The sequence below is a fragment of the Chiloscyllium plagiosum genome, unplaced genomic scaffold, assembly GCF_037043375.1.
Source record: "Chiloscyllium plagiosum isolate Xiang-an unplaced genomic scaffold, Cpla_swu_hap1 HiC_scaffold_4, whole genome shotgun sequence".
NCBI classification, from domain to species: Eukaryota; Metazoa; Chordata; class Chondrichthyes; order Orectolobiformes; family Hemiscylliidae; genus Chiloscyllium; species Chiloscyllium plagiosum.
The window spans coordinates 24,211,235-24,237,502 of record NW_028270142.1 but is presented as its reverse complement, the minus strand read 5'-3'; the positions used below and the strand labels follow the sequence as shown (position 1 = coordinate 24,237,502).

The window sequence follows — 26,268 nt, the reverse complement described above, 5'->3', positions numbered from 1 at the left end:
CTCAGATAGATAGATTAACTCCAGGAAGGGTAAGAGAGGGAGGCAGGAGTCTTTTGTGGATATACCCATTTCAAACAGGTATGCTGTTCTGGAAAATATAGGGGGTGATGGATTCTCAGGGGAACGTAGCATGAACAGCCAAGTTTTTGGTATTGAGACGAGCTCTAATGCAACGAGGGGTACGTCGGCTTCCAAGAGATCAATTGTGTTAGGGGATGCTGTAGTCCGAGGTACAGACAGATGTTTCTGTGGCCAGCAGAGAAAAAGCAGAATGGTGTGTTGTTTCCCTGGTGCCAGGATCAAGGATGTCGGAGGGTGCCGAATGTTCTCACGGTGGGGGGAGGGACCAACAAGAGGTCATTGTCCACATTGGAACCAATGACATTGGAAGGGAAAAGGTTGAGACTCTGAAGGGAGATTACAGAGAGTTAAGTAGAATTTTAAAAAGGAGGTCCTCAAGGGTAGTAGTATCTGGATTACTCCCAGTGCTATGAGCTAGTGAGGGCAGGAATAGGAGGATAGATCAGATGAATGCATGGCTGAGGAGCTGGTGTATGGGAGAAGGATTCACATTTTTGGATCATTGGAATCTCTTTTGGAGTAGAAGTGACCTGTACAAGAAGGACGGATTGCACCTAAATTGGAAGGGGACTAATATACTGGCAGGGAAATTTGCTAGAACTGCTTGGGAGGATTTAAACTAGGAAGGTTGGGGGGTAGGGGTGGGGGGGCACCCAGGGAGATAGTGAGGAAAGAGATCGATCTGAGACGGGTACAGCTGAGAACAGAAGTGAGCCAAACAGTCAGGGCAGGCAGGGACAAGGTAGGACTAATAAATTAAACTGCATTTATTTCAATGCAAGGGGCCTAACAGGGAAGGCAGATGAACTCAGGGCATGGTTAGGAACATGGGACTGGGATATCATAGCAATTACAGAAACATGGCTCAGGGATGGGCAGGACTGGCAGCTGAATGTTCCAGGATACAAATGCTACAGGAAGGATAGAAAGGGAGGCAAAAGAGGAGGGGGAATGGCATTTTTGATAAGGGATAGCATTACAGCTGTGCTAAGGGGAGATATTCCCAGAAATATATCAGGGAAGTTATTTGGGTGGAACTGAGAAATAAGAAAGGAACCCTTTTGGGATTGTATTATAGACCCCCCCAATAGTCAGAGGGAAATTGAGAAACAAACTTGTAAGGAGATCTCAGCTATCTGTAAGAATAATAGGGTGGTTATGGTAGGGGATTTTAACTTTCCAAACATCAACTGGGACTGCCATAGTGTTAAAAGTTTAGATGGAGAGGAATTTCTTAAGTGTGTACAAGACAATTTTCTGATTCAGTATGTGGATGTACCAACTAGAGAAGGTGCAAAACTTGACCTACTCTTGGGAAATAAGGCAGGGCAGGTGACTGACGTGTCAGTGGGGGAGCACTTTGGGGCCAGTGACGATAATTCTATTAGATTTAAAATAGTGATGGAAAAGGATAGATCAGATCAAAAAGTTGAAGTTCTAAATTGGAGAAAGGCCAATTTTGACGGTATTCGGCAAGAACTTTCAAAGAGACCACGATTTCCCTTCCCACGTGGTTAAAGATGCCCTCCAACGCATCTCGTCTACATCCCACACCTCCACCCTCAGACTCCACCCCTCCAACCGTAACAAGGACAGAACGCCCATGGTGCTCACCTTCCACCCTACCAACCTTCGCATAAACCAAATCATCCGCCGACATTTCCGCCACCTCCAAACAGACCCCACCACCAGGGATATATTTCCCTCCCCACTCCTTTCCGCATTCCGCAAAGACCGTTCCCTCCGTGACTACCTGGTCAGGTCCACACCCCCTACAACCCACCCTCCCATCCTGGCACTTTCCCCTGCCACCGCAGGAACTGTAAAACCTGTGCCCACACCTCCTCCCTCACCTCTATCCAAGGCCCTAAAGGAGCCTTCCACATCCATCAAAGCTTTACTTGCTCCTGATGCGGTCTCCTCTACATTGGGGAGACTGGGCGCCTCCTAGCAGAGCGCTTTAGGGAACATCTCCGGGACACCCGCACCAATCAACCACATTGCCCCGTGGCCCAACATTTCAATTCCCCCTCCCACTCTGCCGAGGACATGGAGGTCCTGGGCTTCCTTCACCGCCGCTCGCTCACCACCAGACGCCTGGAGGAAGAACGCCTCATCTTCCGCCTCGGAACACTTCAACTCCAGGGCATCAATGTGGACTTCAACAGTTTCCTCATTTCCCCTTCCCCCACCTGACCCTAGTTCTAAACTTCCAGCTCAGCACTGTCCCCATGACTTGTCCGGACTTGTCCTACCTGCCTATCTCCTTTTCCACTTATCCACTCCACCCTCTCCTCTCTGACCTATCACCTTCATCCCCTCCCCACTCACCCATTGTACTCTATGCTACTTTCTCCCCACCCCCACCCTCCTCTAGCTTATCTCTCCACGCTTCAGGCTCACTGCCTTTATTCCTGATGAAGGGCTTTTGCCCGAAACGTCGATTTCGAAGCTCCTTGGATGCTGCCTGAACTGCTGTGCTCTTCCAGTACCACTAATCCAAGAACTTTCAAAAGTTGATTGGAGGCAGATGTTCGCAGGTAAAGGGACGGCTGGAAAATGGGAAGCCTTCAGAAATGAGATAACAAGAATCCAGAGAAAGTATATTCCTGTCAGGGTGAAAGGGAAGGCTGGTAGGTATAGGGAATGCTGGATGACTAAAGAAATTGAGGGTTTGGTTCAGAAAAAGAAGGAAGCATATGTCAGGTACAGACAGGATAGATCGAGTGAATCCTTAGAAGAGTATAAAGAAAGTAGGAGTACACTTAAGAAAGAAATCAGGAGGGTAAAACGGGGACATGAGATACTTTGGCAAATAAAATTAAGGAGAATCCAAAGGAGTTTTACAAATATATTAAGGACAAAAGGGTAACTAGGGAGAGAATAGGGCCCCTCAAAGATAAGCAAGGCGGCCTTTGTGTGGAGCCACAGAAAATGGGGGAGATACTAAATGAATATTTTGCATCAGTATTTACTGTGGAAAAGGATATGGAAGATATAGATTGTAGGAAAATAGATGGGGACATCTTGCAAAATGTCCAGATTACAGAGGAGGAAGTGCTGGATTTCTTGAAATGGTTAAAGGTGGATAAATCCCCACGATCTGATCAGGTGCACCCGAGAACTCTGTGGGAAGCTAGAGAAGTGATTGCTGGGCCTCTTGCTGAGATATATGTATTATCGATAGTCACCGGTGAGGTGCCGGAAGACTGGAGGCTGGCAAACGTGGTGCCACTGTTTAAAAAGGGTGGTAAGGACAAGCGAGGGAACTATAGACCAGTGAGCCTGACCAGGGTGGTGGGCATGTTGTTGGAGGGAATCCTGAGGGACAGGATGTACATGTATTTGGAAAGGCCAGGACTGATTCGGGATAGTCAACATGGCTTTGTGCATGGGAAATCATATCTCACAAACTTGATTGAGTTTTTTGATGAAGTAACAAAGAAGATTGATGAAGGCAGAACAGTAGATGTGATCTATATGGACTTCAGTAAGGTGTTCGACAAGGTTCCCCATGGGAGACTGATTAGCAAGGTTAGATCTCATGGAATACAGGGAGAACTAGCCATTTCGATACAGAGCTGGCTCAAAGGTAGAAGACAGAGGGTGGTGGTGAAGGGTTGTTTTTCAGACTGGAAGCCTGTGACCAGTGGAGTGCCACAAGGATCGGTGCTGGACCCTCTACTTTTTATCATTTACATAAATGATTTGGATGCGAGCATAAGAGGTACAGTTAGTAAGTTTGCAGATGACACCAAAATTGGAGGTGTAGTGGACAGCGAAGAGGGTTACCTCAGATTACAACAGAATCTTGACCAGATGGGCCAATGGGCTGAGAAGTGGCAGATGGAGTTTAGTTCAGATAAATGTGAGGTGCTGCATTTTGGGAAAGCAAATCTTAGCAGGACATATACACTTAATGGTAAGGTCCTAGGGAGTGTTGCTGAACAAAGAGACCTTGGAGTGCAGGTTCATAGCTCCTTGAAAGTGGAGTCGCAGGTAGATAGGATAGTGAAGAAGGCATTTGGTATGCTTTCCTTTATTGGTTAGAATATTGAGTACAGGAGTTGGGAGGTCATGTTGCAGCTGTACAGGACATTGATTAGGCCACTGTTGGAATATTGCGTGCAATTCTGGTCTCCTTCCTATTGGAAAGGTGTTGTGAAACTTGAAAGGGTTCAGAAAAGATTTACAAGCATGTTGCCAGGATTGGAGGATCTGAGCTATAGGGAGAAGCTGAACAGGCTGGGGTTGTTTTCACTGGAGCGTCGGAGGCTGAGGGGTGACCTTATAGAGGTTTACAAAATTATGAGGGGCATGGATAGGATAAATCGGCAAAGTCTTTACCCTGGGGTCGGGGAGTCCAGAACTAGAGGGCATAGGTTTAGGGTGAGAGGGGAAAGATATAAAAGAGACCTAAGGGGCAACTTTTTCATGCAGAGGGTGGTACGTGTATGGAATGAGCTGCCAGAGGATGTGGTTGAGATTGGTACAATTGCAACATTTAAGAGGCATTTGGATGGGTATATGAATAGGAAGGGTTTGGAGGGATATGGGCCGGGTGCTGGCAGGTGGGACTAGATTGAGTTGGGATATCTGGTCGGCATGGACGAGTTGGACCGAAGGGTCTGTTTCCGTACAGTACATCTCTATGACTCTAAGACTCTATTGAGTTTTGGGAGTTTAATTATCAGTGCACTCTTTCCAACTGAGTCATGACATTGTGGAAACCTGGATTCATTCATGAAAAGAATATAGTTTTCATACTGTGTTTGTTGCCATTACAATTGTCGGAGTTATTCTTGCCACTTTACTGGCAGCAGTGATATAAAACTTGCATCATTGCTTCATGTGTTGTTTTATGTAGGTGCCCGGTGCCTGTGAAAATAGACAACCCGGGGAGTTTTTGGTGTGTCACTTGCTGTCCTATTCCCTGAGCAAAATTGAGAGCTGAGTAGTGAATGATGTGGCCTGTAATGAAGGGGTAGTGCCAGTGGAAATGCAAGGGGACTTATGAGTTTGATGTTCAAAGACAACCGCAGTGAGGGGAGCAACAAGAATGCTCTGCCAACTGTGGAGCAGCCAGTAGCCAGAGGCTCTGTTGTGGTGGTGTGTTATTATCACCAGCTTTTACCTAAGTGGCCATTCTTGTCAGCCGCATTGGTGTGGAAACACACTCTAAGATTTTTTTATTCACTCATAGGATGTGGGAGTTTCTCATTCTGTGCTTTTCACTAATTTATAATGTCTAATGTAACTGCTTTTTAATACAAATGTTTGAGCTGTGCAGTGACCCTAAGTAATTGGTACAAGGTACTATGAAGATATCCAGGGTGACAGGGTATTGATGAGCATTCATTCTGAAGCATTCCGATGAGCCTCAACTAGGATAATGGAGAGATGAGTTACCTTTCAATACTGTTGTGTTCACAAGGTAACAAAATGGGAAAAAAAGACAGTTTCTATTCACTATTATAATCAGTGGGTCAAGAAGGCAGCACTTCATTTTTTTCCAGAGCAATAAATGCTGACAAAATAAGTGCCATCCATATCCAATGAACAAATGAAGAAAAACTTCACTTTTCAATATGGTTTTAATGCCTTGGAGCACCAGTGAATTATACTGTTCAATGATACAAGAGAGCTGAGCGCTCACCACCCACCATATGTAGAATTTACAATATCAACTGTGCTATTGTGGAAAAGCAGACATTAGTTGACGGATGTTGAAAAAATGACTAATTGAATATTTTTAATTCATATTGACAGAGAAAATATTTTGGTCTTGAGCATCTTTCATGATATGTTTCATTTGTTCCAGCAATATCTTGTGGTGTACCTAAAGCATCAGTGAATGGAGGAGTATTTGCAACTGATTACTCAGTAAACACAAGAGTTAGCTACTTTTGCAATGACGGCTATCAACTTTCATCAAAGGAGCAGTCCACTGCAGTGTGCCAACAGGATGGTACATGGAGCAATCAGAACCGACCACCGCGGTGTATGGGTAAGGAACCTAAGAAACCTATCTGGCAAGTCCTCTCCATTTGCGCTGTGCTGTTAGTTTTAAAGTTAAACTGCACATGGATAAAACTTACAAATATATTGCATCTAATCTTCAAAATTTATGCTGAAAATTATGCCTTGATGTTGTAAAGTTATGCAATCTAACCTTCACATTGAAATTGGGCAGTTTGGATATTAAGTGTGAATTTTTCACACATTTGCATACCTATGCCCAGTTTCAGCATATGAGTGTATTAAAGTGCCAGAAATTTCAAACAAATATATGTTATTCTTAAGCAAATCTCCAAATATTCTAATTACAAGCTATTTGAGTCTGTTTCTGTGTTAGCTCATGTTTGCACTAGTGCAAACCTCTTGGGTGACATAAATGTCTACATGTAAAAGAGGGTATCAGTTCGGCATTCCATTGTGGTCAGCATCCTTGTTGTGGAAGTAGTGCAGTTTCACATAATTCTTTGACTTTTAAGCACTATTCTGTGCATTTTAAGAATTGACCACACAAAATTACAGATTGCTCTGTTGATATTCTAGTCTCCAGTCTTATGAAAAATGTAAGTAATTTTCACTTAAATAATTGCTGAGGTGGCTACATAGATAGATAATTGGCTTAAGAATGTAAAAAAAGCACATTGAGGTGAGCAGTTGTTTTTAAAACTGGTGAGGATTGTTCAGTGAAGCTCCCCTGGATCAATGTTTAGGCTACTGTTCTTTCTGATATAAATCAGCGTATACTTTCAACATTTGGAAATGACATGAAAGTTGGAAATCAGTGAGGGACGTCAAAACAAACTTCATAGACACATGAGTCAAATTGGCAGTCACATGAATGATTATTTTTAACATACTGGTTAGGCATCAGCTAGAATATTGTGATGACTTCCAGGAGTGAAGCATTCAGCAGTACACCAAAAACATTAAAAGGGATGCAGTGGAGGTGCAGGGATAAAAGACCTGCATCAAAAGACGAAAGAAACTGGAATTGTTGTTTTTAGAAGCATGAGAGGTGAAGACGAGATTTGATTGAAGTGTTCAAAACTATGAAGGATTTGAAGGATGTGCTTGGGGAAACTGTCCCCAATATCAGAGGACACAGATTTCAGACAATTGACAAAATAATGAGAGGCCAGAAGGGAATTTTTTGCGGACAGATTTTTCTCATTTGGATGGAACGTCTTGTAAAGATGATGGAAGCAGTTTCAAAATAACTTTCAAAGGGGAATTGATAAATATTTGAAAGAGGAGAAATTGAAAGGCTAGAGTTAAAAGGCACAAGCACAATGGTCTATTATTCTAAGACTCTATGAAATGATTATCTGTTTACTTTGGTTTCAGAGTTAATCACATCCAGTTATTATATATTCTGTGTCTGTCTCCACTGATGATTTAATGCTATTTGCAGTCATTATTGATTATAGGAGATAAAGCTTCTATTTTTCTGACATTGGTAGATTCTATTTATAACCAAAGGTGCTTTAACTTTGCTGTTCACTATTTGTCTCAATTGCTTGGCGTCTAAGCACTGAGTCAGAAGTTTGTGGATCCAGAGATTTGAAAACTTAATTTACCTTGTTGAACTTCTACTGTCTGAGAAGGCTTCAGTGTCAGAAGTGTCTCTTTAGATGAGATGTCAAAGCCAGGTCTTGACTATTCTTTCAGATGGGTATTGCATGTTGCATAGAGCTATTCAAAGAGGAACAGTTGTGTTGTTCCAGTGTCAGGGCCAATATTTATCCCTCAACCACCACCATAAAAACAAATTTGCCTATTGTTTATCTCATTACTTTTAGTGGAACCTGTGTGCGAATGGATCTACATTAGCAACTTCTGAGGTGCTTCATTTACTGTGAATCCTTTGGACCATTGTGCTTTGGGAAATTTAATGATCCCATCAGTAGAAACATTTTTGCATGTTCTTGCTACTTGCTAACATTGAGATGAAATAAACAGCTGGAGGTAATCCATGATGATGAATTCCAGGAACCCCGTTGGAATTAAATTCCAGTAAGGCACTCTTACCTGCCTTTCGTATACATTTAGCAAAGGCTTCGCTTTCAAATCTATTAGTCAATCAGAAGGCCAACGATGTTCCATCCCATTAGCACCCCGTGAGTGCCGGACATTTCTGGGCCTAGGCGCAGCCCTGGAGCCTCGGAGGAGAGTTAAAGAGGACATTCTTGTCATGGCAATTGGGGAGACCCCAGTAGCTTATGTGACAAAGGTTTGAGGGGTGGCATAGTTTAAGAGCAGCTCTTGCTGCTTACAGCAGGTCCCTTTAGGACTTATAAGATACCTGATTGAGAAAGCATAAAACAACACTCGTCACCCAACCCTTTACCCCACCACTACCTGTCTCAAGCTGACAGGCACCAATCTATGGAACACCTGGGCTAAGTGTTCTGCTTGAAATATCCTGAAATAGGACCTCTGGGTGGGAAGGCTGCCTTCAATTTTCATTGTCCCTGAGTTAGTCAAGATGGTGGGAGTTAAGGATAGATTTTCAACTCTGTGCCTTTTCTTCTGATTTTCATCTGCCCACAACTGAGGTTGTTGCATTATGTTTTGCGTATTGTGATCTATCCAATAGTTAGAGATTTTTATGCTTAGAAGTTGAAAGAAAATACACTCTGCTTTCTAAATTTGAATTTAAATTTGGTATGTTTTAATTGTTCAATTAGTCCATCAATTCATGGACAGCATGGTGGTGCAATGGTTAGCACTGTTGCCTCACAGCGCCAGAGACCTGGGTTCAATTCCCGCCTCAGGCAACTATCTGTGTGGAGTTTGCACATTCCTCCAGGTGCTCCGGTTTCCTCCCACAGTCCAAACATTTGTAAGGTTAGGTGAATTGGCCATGCTGAATTGCTCGTAGTGTTAGGTGAAGGGGTAAATGTAGGAGAATGGTTCTGGGTGGGTTGGTCTTTGGTGGGTTGGTGTGGACTCGTTCAGCCACATTCTCAACATTTCCAGCTCTGATCTCCAGCATCTGCAGACCTCACTTTCTCCTGAAGGGCCAGTTTCCACACTGTAAGTAATCTAATCTAATTGCTTTTTATTCATTCTTGCAATGTGGGCATCACTGGCTCGGCCAGCACTTATTGCCATCTCTGATTGCCCAGAGCTCAGTTAAGAGTCTACCACATTGCTGTGGGTCTGCCCTCACATGTAGGCCAAACCAGGTAAGGATCCTTCCATAAAGGGCATTAGTGAACCAGATGGATTTTCTCTGAAAATTGACAATGCCTTCATGGTTATTGTTAAAATCTTAATTCCAGTGTTTTTTTCTGTTCAATTCAAATGCCATCATCAGCCATGATGAAATTCAAACCCGCATCCCCAGAGTCTTATGTGGTTGTCTGGAGTAACAGTCTAGTGATAATACCACAAGGCCAATGCCTTCCTATTTTGTTAGGTTTACTAGATTTGTTCTCCAATCATGTGCAGAGCACTCTGGATTATTTTTTAGACGTCCTTCAGTTTTGGACTGACTTTGAACCTATTGATCTCAAATGAAACGTTTAGAAATGAAGGTCATCTCCTCTCCATATTTAAATTCCAATGATTTGATTTGGTTTAATTTATTGTAGTCATATGTATCTAAGTACAGTGAAAAGCTTTATTTTGCAAGCAGTACAGGCATATCGTAGCAAGCAATGGCATACAGATCACATGGGTGCTGAGATGGGCCAAGGCACATAGGTTACAACTGTGCAAAGCAAGATCAACACTAGCTAAATCAACATTATTTGAAGTTAGAGATTCCATTCAGCAGTCTAATAATGACAGGGAAGAAACTGTTCTTGAACCTGGTGGTGTGTGTGTTGAAGCTTCTATATTTTCTGCTTGATGAAAAAGGTTGTAAGAGATCATTACAAAAGTGGGAAGGGTCTTTAATGGTAGCATTTCCACAGCAATGAGAGGTGTAAATGGAGTCCATGGATGGCAGTTTGGCTTCCGTGATGATCTGGGCTCTGCAACCTTCTGTAGTTGCCTGTGGCCCTGGGCAGAGCAGTTGCTGGACCAGACCATTATGCACCCGGACAGTATGCTTTCTATGGTGCATTTGTAAACATTGGTGAAGGTCCTTAAGGACATGCCAAATTTCCTGAGCCGCCCAAGGAAGAAGAGACGATGTTGTGCCTTCTTGACCATCACATCTATGTGGGAAGTCCAGAACAGATTGTTGGTTATCGTCACTTCAGGGAACTTGATGCTCTCAATCCTCTCTGCCTCAGCTCCATTGACAAAGATAGGGGTGTATCCTTCTCCTTTCATCCTAAGTCAATGGTAAGTTCTTTTGTTTTGCCGACATTGACAGAGAGGTTGTTATCATTGTACCATGACACCAAGCCCTCACTCTCCTTCCTGTATTCTGACTCATTGTTGTTTGATATTTGTCCTACCATGATGGTGTTTTTTCAGAATCTGGCTGCACAGTTGTGGGTGTACAGGGAATATAGCAGGGGGCTGAGAATGTATCCTTCGGGGGAACTCCAGTGTTGACAGTTATTGTGGAGAAGGTGCAGTTGTCTATCTTCACTGATTCTGGTCTACTGGTTAGGAAGCTGAGGATCCAGTTGCATAGGGTGGGAGCAGAGACCTTGACCTCAGAGTTTTGAGATTAGTCTGGAGGGGACTATGATGTTGAAGATGGAGCTACAGTTTAGATAAGATTACTTACAGTGTGGAAACAGGCCCTTCAGCCCAACACGTCCACACCGACCTGCCGAAGCGTAACCCACCCAGACCCATTCCCCAACATTTACCCCTTCGCCTAACCTGCACATTTTTTGGATTGTGGGAGGAAACTGGAGCACCCGGAGGAAACCCATGCAGACACGGGGAGAACGTGCAAACTCCACACAGAGAGTCACCTGTGGCGGGAATTGGACCCGGGTCTCTGGCGCTGTGAGGCAGCAGTGCTAATCACTATGCCACTGATGAGTAGGAGTCTGATCTTGGTGCCCTTATTAGCCAGATGTCCCAGGGATGAGTGTAGAGCTAGGGAAATGGCATCTGCTGTGGACCTCCTTCATCGGTAGGAAAGTTGCAGGGGATGGAGGCATGCTGGGAGGCTGGAGTTGATGTGGGTCATGTCCAGCCTTTCAAAGCACTTCATGATTATGGAGGTCAGAGCCACTGGGCAGTAGTCATTAAGGCACACTACTTACACTTCATTTGGAATTGGGATGATGGTGATCTTCTTGAAGCAGGTGGGGGAAAGGTTGAAGATATCAGTGAATACCTCCGTCAGCTGTCCTGTACAGGGTTTAAATTCAAGGCCAGAGACTGTGGAGTCACACTTTTCTGTGCTCCAGAGTGAGATCTAAATAAAGATTACACTGATGCCTTCCTGAACTCACATTATAAATGTCCCTTAGAAGCCTTGCAAATACCATTATGATATTTACAATGCTTCCAAAGGGTGTTTATCACCCTCTAATATTATGTTATCATATTAGGTTTCAGAGCAAGAGACAGTCATCATTACCAGGCATTGATGTTAAAGATGCATAATATGTTGGGTCAGATTTTGCTTTAGAGCTAATGGTGAAGGGGAGAATTACACAAAAATTTGTTAAAATGCAGAATTATGTTATAAAAGGACGTTAACATCAGAAAGAAAATTGGGGCTGTCCATGCAGTAGAAGTACATTTTTAACAGTTTGATTAGTCTTTATCATTATTAAACAAATTTTCAGGCATTGAAATGTAACTTAAACAAATACAGAATCACTTTCCTTCAAATTTTATTTATTGCTGGAGACTATATAACTTAGCTTTTATATCTTTTTTTATTTTTCTCTCTCTTTCAATCCTATCTTTCTTCCCTGACTTTATTTCATTCTTTTAAATTGATTTGACATAAGTCAAATTTTTCAGTTATTTGCCAGTTCAAACTCCACACTGCTTATTACTGATGGTTTTGAGGATGCAGTTATTTGCCCCTTTGTAAAGGTTCTGCACCACTTGGTGCACCAACAACTGTACATCCTGTGCACACCCTGTGTGTGGACAAATACAGTACTGGCTACAGTAATATGTTCACTACTGAGAGAAAATTCTGGCATACTTTTATATTGCATTGTTACCAAAGTTTTACCAGTTTCTACATGGAATTACTTTGTTTAGCCATACAGTACAGATTACATTCAACTGTATCTGGACTTTACAATGTTCTCATCAATCTTTTTATCTTCTTTCTGATACAAGTGGTGACCTGCCCTGGCATCAGTTCTTTCACTCTGGAGCATGGGAGTTGGCGAGTGGTGAATGGTTCACATTATGAATTTAGAACAAAGGTTGTCTTCACCTGTGACCCTGGCTACTATCGAATTGGTCCAACTACTATCACGTGTTTGGCTAATGGAACTTGGAGCTGGGGGAGAGAAAGACCACACTGTCAAAGTATCTACCATTTAAAATTGTTTCAACTCACTTTCTTTTCAATAGTTTTCATTAAAATTTCCCTGATAGAATACGCCATAATGCAATCAATGCATATTTAAACACTTGAATAGTGGAAAATCTAGCATAGTTCGATCTTCTATGAGTCAATTTTTAGTTGATTGTTTGAGTAGTGCCATCATCTAAACTTTTATTTTCATGCTGAATACTTAAATTTTTATCAAGTGTGTTTTATTGTAAACATTGTAAGACTTGTATTTTATCCCTTTCTTTTCCTATGTTTATTGAAACTGTGTTTAAACACCCCTCTAGAGAGTCCCTTCAGGAAGTCCCTTGGGAAATACTGAAAAAAGTCTTCAGCTGTCATGTCCTTTTAAGAGCATATCTTCCTCTATGAGAATTACCTTAATTTGGAAATTGTAGTGAAAATGACAGGCACAATGTTGAACCCCCCATTGCATGACACAGCATTTTAAAGTGAATAAACACTCCCTAAGTCCAGTGTGTCAATTTTTAGTAAGATATTTGACATAACAAATATATTGTATCCATATATTCTTGAGAAAGTTACTGTTTGATGTGCAACTCTTTTTTTTTTCCTTTTCCTTTGATAGTTATTTCTTGTGGAGAACTAGGACATCCACCAAATGGAAAAAAGATCGGAACTCAAACAACCTTTGCAGCAACAGCTATCTTTACCTGTGATGCAGGCTACATATTGGTTGGCTCAACTGTGAGAGAATGCTTGGCATCAGGGCTTTGGAGTGGAACTGAAACTAGATGCTTAGGTATGATGGTATCCTTTACATAACATACATAATTGAAGAGATCGAATGTAATACATCTTCTGATCATACAGCTTAAAATGTACTCCAAAATCAAAACTGAATTGCTTAATCATAAATATTAAATCGTAAGTCTGATAAGTTTTTTTTCCTCCAGAGATTGAAATTGTGCTTAATCTTTTCATTTAACGTTTTAAGCTGGACACTGTGGAGTTCCAGATCCAATAGTCAATGGTCAAGTCATTGGGGAGAATTATGGTTACAGAGATACAGTGGTTTACCAATGTAATCCTGGATTCCGTCTGATTGGTTCATCTGTACGGATATGTCAACAAGACCACAACTGGTCTGGTCAACTACCAATCTGTGTGCGTAAGTGAACATTTCTTTTTCTAGTTTCTTGAGATTCCAATGAAGAAAAGCTCTGCAATATGAGGATTAGTAATGTAGTGGTTACCTTATATTCTGGAGTTATTCCCCACTCCTCATAAAATTGCTAGGAATGCCAGAAGTTCACTACATATGTGGGCGGCATGGTGGCACAGTGGTTAGCACTGCTGCTTCACAACGCCAGGGATCCGGGTTCAATTCCCGCCTCAGGCAACTGTCTGTGTGAAGTTTGCACATTCTCCCCAGGTCTGGGTGTTCTGGTTTCCTCCCACAATCCAAAAAAAGGTGCAGGTTAGGTGAATTGGCCATGCTAAATTGCCCGTAGTGTTAGGTGAAGGGGTAAATGGAGGGGAATGGGTCTTCGGAGGGTCGGTGTGGATTTGTTGGGCCAAAGGGCCTGTTTCCACACTGTAAGTAATCTCAAAAAAAATATGAGGCAAGTTCTGCACATATGGGATAAATGCAATGTGTTTGGAAGCCTGTATGCAAAGTCCAAATAAGTACCTCACTTCCATGATAATTGACCAAAAATGTATGGGATACCAAATCAGTGCTTCAACCACAGAGCATCTATATAAAATATACAGCACACAGGGAGGTAATTTGACCAAAGTAGCTCATGTTGACATCCATGCTTCATTCTAACCGCTTTTCAACTTTCTTCATCTGACACTGATCAGTTGATCCCTCTATTCCCTTCTTCCTTACCAAACCTTGCATGCATCTATACAATTCATCACAATCATTTCCTCAAGCAGTGAGTTCCACATTCCTGATGTTCTCTAAATAAAGAAACGTCATCTGAATTCCCTATTTGATTTCTTGGTGACCATTTTATATTGTTGACTTTTTTTTTGCTCTTTCCACAATTTATAAAACTTATGTGTTTTCATTATCAAAACCTTTCAAAAATTTTAATACCATTTTAAGGTCAGCCTTCAGCCCTTTGATATACAAGGGAAGGAAGATGAGCCTGATTATCCTTTCCCATAGCTATACTTATGCATTCCCACTAACTTTATACCCATTCAGTGAGTGTTCTCTTAATGTTTAGCCAATACTCAATGACAATAAGTCAACTACTTTATTTTTCTATTCTATCCACTCTAGAAAAAGTGTAGATTTTCTAATGCTTCTTACCAAAATGTATTACCTCATACTTATGGGTTAAAATTTTTAAATGTATAACTGCCCATTCTCCAAATTTATAATGCTTTCTTATAACTTTTGTTATATTCCTCACTACTGACTATGTCCCCAATTTGATGGTGTCCCCAAACTTGAAAATGTACTTTAGTTTCAAAAGCAAAAATCCACTAAGATAAATTGAAAACCATTGTGGTACCAGCACTGTACTTCGGTTTGAAACTGCTGCTCCTTGTTTTTTGTCTTGCTTGCTATCTATTTTGCTGTCTGCCCTTGATTCCACTTCTCTGGCCTTAGTCTTTTTTTTTTGGAAATCTAGATACATTACATTTGCTACATTACTACAATTTCTGGAAAGAATTTCACTAGATTGCTCAAGCAAAACATTTCCTTTTGAAATCCATCCTGAATGCTAATTATTGGGCAAAACGTAGTGCCACCAGTCCCTCTCCTCTCCAGATGTGAGTTCATCAGTAGGGCAAATTATTTGTTTGGGTGGTGAGATACAAATTGACTGCAAGCTGGGTACAAGAATCTTCTTCCTAATCCCAAGAATCAGGCTGACGATGCGAAGGCTGGATGGTAGACCTTCCACCTGACAACTAAATGAAGTCTTGAAGGAGCAATTTAAAGATCTCATCTATTTGTCATACAGGGAAACCACCTAACAAATTCCACTGGATTTGCCACCAGACTAAGTGGGGAAGAGAGAGAGGTGGTTACTGATTCACTAGGATCTGACTCCTGGTGGTATTGCCAGTAACGGAGAATAACACAATGTTCTTATTAGAAACTCTACAGGGAAAAGCCCCATCACACTTAATGCATGTTACCCATTTTTCATCTCTAAATACTTTTCCTACATTCTCCATTATTTTTGCATACCGTCAATATTAAGCTGACAGTGTTGTAGACCTGGATATTTCCTATCTCCTTCTTAAAGATTATCATAATGTTATCTATTTTCCAAAATGCTGACAATACAACTTTCTAATGAAATAGAATGACCAAATATTGACAATAATGACTTTATTCGTTTCTCAAATTTCTTTTAAATTGGATGATATACACTTTCCAGACAATAGCTTTATTGTCTTTGGAGTTTCATTCATTTATTTAAAAATTCTCATTTCTCTTTTAAAATAAGTGGTTATATAACTTCAAGTCTATCCCCTCTCTCTCCCTCTTGTAAATACTGAACTAAAGTAATTACGTTTTTCTCTGCCAATGCATTATTTGTGCCCGTGATTTTGACCTATCCATCTCTTTTCCAAATTCCCAACTTATTTATGTGCCTCTAGCATGTGCTACTGTGTTGTGCCATGTTCCTTGAGTTTATAGCTACCCTTTGTCTTTTTAATTTTTTTTGATGTCTCACAAAATCTCTTTTGTGTCCTCTCTGTCTGCTTTTAACTGCAACTCATCTACTTAGCATACATTTTTTGCCACTAATTTTTACCTCTTTGACAGGATTTCTCTGTGCCCTGGAGTGTCCATGCACCTGATGAAAAAGTCAAGGGCATACCTGTCTGGTTAGTGGACATCAGTCCATTAATTGAGTTAAGCCTAGGTTTCCATCTTGGTTAGAAATCTCAAGGACTGATGAAAGAGATGGTATTGCATGTGATACATCATGGTGAGGAGCCATGGATTTGAAGTGAAAGTGATCTCTGGGAGTTTCACAGACCAAGTTGGCAAGCTTGATTGAGAGATAGGGAGGGGACCAGTGTTCACAAAGAGTCTGGAAGGAGACATGGGTATACTGATTCTTTTAATGCCAAGAGTTATGTTGAGCCCAAGGGGGCACGTTAAGGATACTTGCTCATTGTCAACTAATGCAGAGGAAGCTACCAGTCTAAATAATTGGTGCAGGCCTCTCCTGCCATTGGTTAAATTCTAGTGATGATGGTTTGAGGGTCTTAACATGCGGCTTATTTTATTGGCCTGGGGTGGTAATCCTTCTGATGACTTCACCATTGCTGATAAGATTGCAGTGGCTGGGCAGCTGAGCATGAAGTGGACAAATAAGCTATTGTACTTATAGGGTGACCACCTGTCAAACAGTCTCCCAGATATGTTGTTTCCCATCCACGATGTCTCATTAGTTTTGTTTATTCTCCTTATTGTTACTGGAATATGAGTTCCCTGAACACCGATTCACATGTTGCTCATTGTTTTTGTACATCATTTGATATTAAACCTGCGAGAAATTAAAGTTTTAAAGTGAACAAAACAGTGTGCAGAGACTAACTGGCTTCCCCAGCTTCTATTCCCTATTTCTTGTGATGTGGAGCATCTCCAATCCTGTTACACTGCAGTTGACCGAACCATGGATTGATGGTAAAATATCAGAAGCACAGAATAAGATACTTACATACAATTTGCATCTTTTGGAGCAGGATTATTCCTGGGGTGGCTTGGTTTGTTGGTTATTTTTAGAACTGGTCAGTGGCCATTCAATAACAAAGAAAACATAAAAGCCATTAAAGTATAAATTCCATATTTATTTGCTTTGATCATTGAAAAGAAAATGAGTTAACTTGGATTTAGTTTCTTTATAGACTTAGAAATGCTTCATTCTGGACTAAGGAGTAACACCAACAGGAGGATTGAGTTACCACACAGATAAACATGTACCAGGAATTAAACCCTGTGAAGATTTGCACAACATTGCATTAACATGGTTTGCAGGGATAAGAATATGCCTGTAGCTATGGATCATTCCAGTTCCAGCAAAAATTAACATTCTCTCAGCATATTAAATAAGCTAACCAAAATTCTGTGAGATTACTTTACGAAGCATTTACATTTCAGCCGGTATTTTGTGAAATGTTAATTCTATCAGTGGAATAAATCAAGTCACGTAATTCATGATCTTGAAATGCCCTCTAATACTAAGTGCAGTTTTCTACATTCCATCAATTGGGATGACTCATTAAAAACAATTTAACTAACTAGTGGATTATTAGTAAGAGATCTTGTGTATTATGCATTTATATAATCAGTAATGAAAGGAGGAGTGAATTTGTGCTGTGTTGACACTTTGCTAAGCAATTTCTTAAAGTAAGAAAACTGAAGCTATTCGCTGATTTCCTTTCTGACAATGGTTGATTGATTTATTGATATTTAACCTGGCGGTACTGGGCATCTGTCCCATATTCATTACAATCCTCCTCAGCCCAAGGATGTGTAATGCAACCTAATGTCTAATGCAGTGGATTGGCCATTATGCAGAAAGACAAAATTTTATTCACACAGGAAATCACACATTTACACATTTTAAAAACCTCCAGTGTACTCAGAAAGTGAGACACCCAATTCAAGTGAAAGGTTATCTTTGAATGAACAGTGATATTTCTATGTTCAAAATGCACACAAAAATAAACTATTTTGTAAAAAAAGGAGTCCAGGAAAGGGACTCTATATCTTCAAACCTTTCCTCCCTTCCTTTTCATTGCCTTACCCTTCTATTTCATTTTGTTACAACCCCCTGTCCATTCTCGGAAGCTTTGAAAATTTCTGAAGTATATTAGCCTGAAAATCTGAAAAAGACTCATGCAGATGAATGCAAAGCTCATCAATCAGGATGCATCCTTTTGCTGTGTTTGCACCCTGGAATTTTCAGGAGCTGAAGTTGAAGTTGGTTTTGTTCTACTTCTGTGCTAAGAATAAAGAGAATAAAGAAAACAAAGGTTTTGTAGCCCTGGCCAAAGGACCTCACAGTCTTATTTGGTTAATGAGAGCCACACTGTAAAAGAATACTATACCTGGAAGTAAAAGCAAAGGGCTAATCATTGTGGGAATTTTTGGCTGAGTCCAAGTTGCATCGGGATTTTCTCAGTGTTTGTCTCCGTCAGACTTAACTGGCTCTTTTGCTCTATCGTCCCAAACTCACCTCATTAACTAGCTACCACAGCCCTATGCCATCCCTCATGTCCAATTCTAGCCTTATTATGACATGGATCATTCCCACCACTCAGCAGTTACCACAAAAAGGACTGGCATCCCTTGCAATGAACCATCTTTAAAAACAAGTTGGACACCCCGAGAAATACTGTCTGTCTGAACTGTCCTGCAGGAATGCTGAACTTTGTCCCAGACATGGCAGACAGGGGGATGTCAGTGCCCTGCTTTGTGGGCAGGATCTGCACACAGTGCTGGATGGAGTGGCTCTGGAGTGGAACTTCTTCCTTTCCAACAACCAGCAGTAGAGGTCACAACACCAATCAAGCTTTGTCCCCTGGAATAAAGCACCTCAAGCACTAGTTGGAGGAACGCTGAACAATTTAGAAAGGAGATCAATGTCCTGCTCCACTTTACCAGGTTAAATTCCACCACCTTCTCACATTCACCCTCACGGCTCACGGTCTAATACTCACACTATTCCCCACATGCTCTCACCTATCCTGACCCCCAACTCCATTACCTTTGCGTACCCCACGTGCTGCCTATTCACTTGCACAGAACCATCTCCTCAGCTGCATCGAAAGTAATAGCTGTGCCACCCACTTTCATCTTCTGTAATGTCAGCCTCTTTCTCACTCCCTGTGGTAGACACTCCACCGTAGGTCAAAAAGAGTCAAGCAGAGTGCTGCATTTCCTGCCTCCTCATCTGTTATGAAGACAAGGTCCTGACTCTGACTGCACAAAGCAGGATCCAAACACTTACTGGAGCTACATTTGCCTTAGTCTGCTGGGAACCCTTGAGCGAAGGTCATCCTTCTTGACTTAGGCCAGCTGACAAGTGTGACAAGCCTCCTAGCTTTTTGAATGTGATATATATGGCACAGAAAGACAGCAGTATTATGAGACAGGGATCTCTGTCTGAGACAGCAAAGTGTAAAAACACAAGGCAAGGAAATGCAAGGCAGGGATGCTGTGAGCATCTAGGTCATTCAGACTGAGTGTATGCTGAGAGAGTGAGCAAACTGCCCAGTGATGCAGCTCGGTCTGGTCCAGGAATTGGGTGCACATTTTCATACAGTAGCATGACAATGATAGTTGCTGGTGCAGCATTGAAATTCAAAAGCATGCTGCAAATGGACTGGAGATGTTCCACCAGTATTTTTAGCTGCTGGTCACATGGCAGATGCCAATATTTGAGGATGTGGCGAGAATGTGATCGATCTCCACACAGCACGTCCTGGGGAGTTTGCAGAAATCTTCAGAACAAGTGGCGAGTTGAATTAGGCACACTCTGATGTGCTTGTTGAGTTTTTGTGATGTCAAGCTTGTTTGGTGAGTTTGGAAAGACAGGAGGCTGAATATTAACATGGTGAATTAGGCTGTCCCTATAATCCCCTTAAATGGCAATTCATTGCTGCCTCGCAAGAATCTCGACACAGCTTGAGAAAAGTGTAAAAGATTCTGCAAGTTGCTCCTGATGTCAAGATGGATCTCACCACATACTTGTTATCTGTTGCCTCTGTTTTCCAAATCCCTATAAGATTCCACCCATCTCACAAGAATCACCCAGATATTGCCCTCACAGCTCTAAAACAATTTACATACTCATAATGATGACAAAGTGGGGGATTAGTCCATAAATTAAGCATATAATCATATAACACCTCATTTACAACAAAATGTTCCAAAGTAAGTCACAAAGGGAACAATGAACAATTGTCCTGCTAATAGAAGAACAATGAAAAAAAAAGTGAGAAACTAGAATGGTGGCTTTGGAGAAAATTGCAGGATAGTAATGCATTTAAAGTTTGAAAAATGTTGTGAACTGGGAACAAAGTTAAAAGACCTTTAATCATCAGCAGAGCTCCAAAATTGAACACATGTTTGAAATTGAGAGGGAACATCAATGTGGGATGAAATGTTTGCGATGACAAAGAGATAGATTAATGTTTGGATACAGAACCTTCATCAAAGCATATGTTTTATTCTGGATTTGTCATGTTTGTTTTTATTTTCCTTTTTATCTGAAGCTACTTTTAAAATTGATATTATACTTCAGTTCAGAGGCAAATTTCTTTGATATGAGGGTTTACCTTTGTCGCTTCAAGCTGAAAGCAATATTGTTCTGATGTTGAATAAAGGCTACTGGTAATTCTATGGCATACAAATTAGTAAGACATGTTATCTTATTAGACTAGTGGTTTCAAACAATGGATTATGGTCTAAGTATAAATCGTAGAACAGGACTTACAGAAAGTAAATGACTGAGTGATGTAGCTGTATAATTCAGAAGCATTGCAGGTATTATTAAGTTAGAAAAACAATGACTTTATTTCATGTCAATCTTCATTTTTGATGTATTGTTTCTCTGGAACAAATCTGTGTTACTGATGGTCTTTAAAGCATTTCAGAACAATCCTTCCAAATGCACTCAACACAGTTTACCCACCCAATCAGCTTTTCCATCATGTCCTCTGCTTGACAGAAAAACACCTGTAATTTTCTGAGATAAATTGTTCACCTTCCGAACAAATGCTAGCGTAGAACAAACAAGAGAAATTTGAAGTTCTGAAACTCAGAAATTCCACCAGTGAAGCCTAATTCACCTTTATTTAATAGAATAGCTAAGTATCAGTGAGATTGTGTCTCAAAGCAACTGACCATCAGAGTAAAGGAGTTTCTGATGTATGGGTATTGGGCATTTGTTCAAACCTTTTATTTTATTGAGAAAGCTGAATGAGAGATTTGTAAAAGAAAATCAGAGGCAAGCAACATAGCTGTGCTAGCGATTCATGTTTCACTCTTGCTCATGTCGGTCATATTGCATCCTTTCCCATCAGCACTTCTTTTAAATTATAATTTTGTATTAGTATTTTTCTGTCCAGTACCCTTTCAATGCTATCTGTCTTTTCCAACCTTTAGTCAATTTTGAGAGCATCAATTCATGGAAAGATTTGAAAAGAAACAGAATGTAAGAAGAACTGTCAATAAATTATCCTTAAACAACCAGTTGATATTCTACTTAGTTCAATGCTGCCTTCATGAACTGTTTGGGGTGAAGATTGTCTCCTCCCATTACGATGAATGATAAAGTATTCGGATAGCTGGTTTCTAACCGTTAGTTATAACTGATTTTTAAAAGCATATTTGTGAACCCTTCTGTAAACATTTATCATCAAAATTTTGATGAGATTTTAAAGATTTCAGATTGTTTGGTCATATGTTTCTCCTAGCAATCAGTTGTGGGCATCCAGGAAACCCAATTTATGGGAAAACTTCTGGAAGTGCTTTTAATCTCAACGATGTTGTGACATTTTCTTGCAACACTGGATACATGATGGATGGGACAGACAGGGCTCAATGTCAGGCAAACCGACAATGGAGCCAACCAGTACCAACGTGTAAAGGTAGGTGCACATTATCCTTGAAGTTGGTGCCTTGTATTGTAATAACTTGCAAAGCAAAAATAAACTATACTCATAGCTAATATAGAAGTGAAGATGGTATTGTTATAGACTTTACTGTGCTATTAAGGCTCTGACTTATTTTTGGTCTCCAACTCAGCATGCAATGCATAGCATCTCCAATCTGCAGTCAGTGAGCCTGATCCCTTTAGTAGCGAACTTTTGTCACTTGTTTACATGAAATACCATGTGGTGTTCTGATCAATGTGCTGTGATATGGAGTATTCACCAGAATGTTGGAGGGGCTTATTTGCCATAACGCAACAAAAGGTGGATGGAAGCTCAGCAGAATAGACAATAGACAATAGACAATAGGTGCAGGAGTAGGCCATTCTGCCCTTCGAGCCTGCACCACCATTCAATATGATCATGGCTGATCATCCTCAATCAGTATCCTGTTCCTGCCTTATCTCTATAACCCTTGATTCCACTATCCTTGAGAGCTCTATCCAACTCTTTCTTAAATGAATCCAGAGACTGGGCCTCCACTGCCCTCTGGGGCAGAGCATTCCACACAGCCACCACTCTCTGGGTGAAGAAGTTTCTCCTCATCACTGTTCTAAATGGTCTACCCTGTATTTTTAAGCTGTGTCCTCTGGTTCGGCACTCACCCATCAGCGGAAACATGTTTCCTGCCTCCAGAGTGGCCAATCCTTTAATAATCTTATATGTCTCAATCAGATCCCCTCTCAGTCTTCTAAACTCAAGGGTATACAAGCCCAGTCGCTCCAGTCTTTTAGCATAAGGTAGTCCCGCCATTTCAGGAATTGACCTCGTGAACCTACGCTGCACTCCCTCAATAGCCAGAATGTCTTTCCTCAGATTTGGAGAAATAGCATAAAAAGATGTTTCACCAGCGTTTACATCAACCTTGTACCGAATGTTCATCCAGAGTATGAGAAACTCCAAAGGAAACACTGCCCTGTTGTGATGTATTATTTGGCCACATGATGTGCCATTTTCTTTCAGAAAATGTTTTACTGCATTAAATTAAAATATACATTGTTTCAACTAAGAGAGAAAGAGAATCCTGCTCCTATTTATTTCAACTTCCTCAAATGGTCATAACAGAGAGTTAGGTTCTTTTAATGCAAGATTACACCTTTCTCCATTCAAAATTAACTATTCTTTACTACAATCAGTAAAAAGCAAATTACAAAGTAATCACAATTTGGAAGGGAAATAGTGATGATGATGAGAGGTGAGGCTAATGAGGGCTGAGACTTAGGAAGCATGAGAATTCTGTTGGGAGCTGGAATGCTGCCTTCAAAAAAATGGAAGTGGGATTTCTAAACTGTACATTTTCACTCCTCCTACACACTTCCCACATTTAATTAAGCCTGGCTTTTGCTACCCTTTACCATCTATCAGAGACAAAATATGGCAAGATTAAGGTTCTGAGGTAGTCTAGCATTACAGAGGAGCCAAACTTGAGGTTCCCTGTTTGTACATGATGATCTGGTTCTAGATCTACTTTTCATTGAACTTGATGCTTTTTGAAAGACTTATTTCATCAATCCATTTATTTGATCAGATTGAGACAAGGTGCATTATAATGTATAAATGCCATTTCAGTAGAAGCAAATTAAAAGACTTTCTCAATCAAAGGAAGAAGAACAAGCATAATAACTGCTAACACTGAGAAAAAAATGAAAAATATTGAGCATTTGATTATCATGCATCATTTAGCTACAATCTCTCTCCCTGTGTGTCAAACATTTGCAAAGTTAAAAGGAGATAGTGTTTAGTATGGAAAGAAGATGAAAGAGTTTAAAGTCCTTTGGGTGTCTTTGAAGCCAGTAGTCTTAACCTAAGACCACAGTTTCATTTACTGTCAGCAGTTGTGAAAAATGCAATTGTTCTTTAACTATTGATACACTAATGTTTCTTTCCAAGTGCTGTCATCAGGAAGTTTTCTTCTTGTAAGGGAGCAAGAGAGGGGACTTCTTATCTGCCTAGGTTCAGTTCAGCCTTCTAAATTCCTTTTCTCTGTTCTAATTGATTGTATATTCCCACTGCTGTAGCTATGTTTTTCAGGCTCGATTATTGCAGATTTTCATTTCCAACATGTGAAGATTTTAATGTCACAACAAATCAAATAGGAGATTAAGACCTTTATGTGTATCTATCCTTGGACCTGGGTGAACAATGTCATTGCCATTGGGTGAAAAGTTAATTGCAGCTCATACTGTCTTTTGTTTATTAGATTAGATTACTTACAGTGTGGAAACAGGCCCTTCGGTCCAACAAATCCACACCGACCTGCCGAAGCACAACCCACCCATACCCCTACATTTACCACTTACCTAACACTACGGGCAATTTAGCATGGCCAATTCACCTGACCTGCACATCTTTGGACTGTGGGAGGAAACCGGAGCACCCGGAGGAAACCCACACAGACACGGGGAGAACGTGCAAACTCCACACAGTCAGTCGCCTGAGGCGGGAATTGAACCCGGGTCTCTGGCGCTGTGAGGCAGCAGTGCCTCCCACGTTTAATCCTCATCAATTTCACGAAACTTGGCTATCTTGATTCCTGAAGCTAATTTTAATTTCATTTTGTCATCCTTCTTTTCAACAAATCATTTCAGTCCATGGAAGCCCCATGTATTAAATCAATGGAATGGAACGCAAAGATCCATCAATATGTCGTTTGCACCATTGCCATGAGAAGATATAAAATTGGATGAAATATTTTAGTTGAAATACGTCTGGTATTTTGTTTATTTTCAAGCTGAATTGGCATTCATACATTGTAATGTACCTTGTCTCAATCTGATCAAATAAATGATTTGATAAATCAAGTCTTTCAAAAGGCATCAAGTTCAATGAAAAGTCGATCTAGAACCAGATTGTCATGTAGGAACAGGGAATCTCAAGTCTGGCTCTCCTGAAATGCTAAACTATCTCTGAATCTTATTCTTGCCATATTTTGTCTCTGATAGATAGTGGAGGGGAGGAAAAGTGAGGCTTAATTAAATGTGGGAAGTGTGTAGGAGGAGTGGAAATGGATTAGAAATCCCATTTCCATTTTTTTGAAGGCAGCATTCCAGTTCCCAACAGAATTCTCATGCTTCCAAAAGCTCAGCCCTCACTACCCTCACCTCTCATCATCATCACTATTGCCCTCCAAAACTGTGAACCTTCTTGCAATCTCATGCTCTCGTTCCCCCTTATTTTCTCAATTTATATTCATTTAGTATCCACTATGGCTAGACTTTCAATCTCTTTGGAATGGACATGAAATAATAAACTTCTGAAAATCCAAGTGAGCTACCATTGAAACACATCTCTCCATCATAAAATACATTTACAAATCATCAGTCTGTTGTAAAAAAAACAAACACTTATTCACATACTGCATCAAGGGCAGATAATCCCTTAATAACCTCTTAAAGCTGTCAATCAAAATATGAACAAATCAACTTGCTGTGATAAGTGGTTTTGTGAATTCTGAAATTCAACAAACCATTAATAATCAGATCAGCTGTCAAAACAGGTCTTGTAAATCGAAAGATTGAGGTCTAATGAATTTAAACAACAGATGGACAGTTTTCTTTTCTGAGTTATTGCAGATGTCATGTCAATCAAAATAGTTCAGAAGCAGTCAGCTGTTGTTTTTTTTTCTCAAAATGAATGTAATATCATTGATTTTTTTTTAATTTAAAAGTTCTCTGGGCATTTAAATCACTTTATGATCATAAATGTCTGAAGCAGTGCTATAAATATAATGGTTAATGGTCATTACTATAATTGTTAAAAGATTTAACACTCCTGTAAGAATGCTCTCAACTTCAGGCTGTCTCAAGCCTATCCATGATGTGAGTGTTTTTTGGACTTTAAAAAACTACATCAGCACAGGAATATAATGGGCAAAGGAAGACAAAATTCAATGGCACACACAACAGCAAATGCTACCTGAGAAGATCATGACCCAATGCCTTAAGCACCATGAAAAGGCCAAGTAAAATACCACAGGAATGAAGAGGAAATGTATCCATCCTGTCAAAACCTTTGAAATTTCAGGTTTCAGAGCCATTATAACTCTACCACCAAACCCC

General features: G+C 40.6%; 1 protein-coding gene across 3 annotated transcripts in view; it reads left to right on the top strand.

The window, feature by feature from the left end:
* Positions 1 to 26,268, top strand: part of csmd3b (CUB and Sushi multiple domains 3b) — a 1,935,846-nt gene that overhangs the window by 1,834,959 nt on the left and 74,619 nt on the right. For all 3 annotated transcript variants that reach the window (XM_087986040.1, XM_087986041.1, XM_087986039.1), the window contains 5 exons: positions 5,903 to 6,088; positions 12,319 to 12,513; positions 13,128 to 13,301; positions 13,497 to 13,670; positions 21,974 to 22,147. In XM_087986040.1, coding sequence (XP_087842166.1) covers positions 5,903 to 6,088; positions 12,319 to 12,513; positions 13,128 to 13,301; positions 13,497 to 13,670; positions 21,974 to 22,147 — 903 coding nt within the window. The remainder of the gene's footprint in view (positions 1 to 5,902; positions 6,089 to 12,318; positions 12,514 to 13,127; positions 13,302 to 13,496; positions 13,671 to 21,973; positions 22,148 to 26,268) is intronic.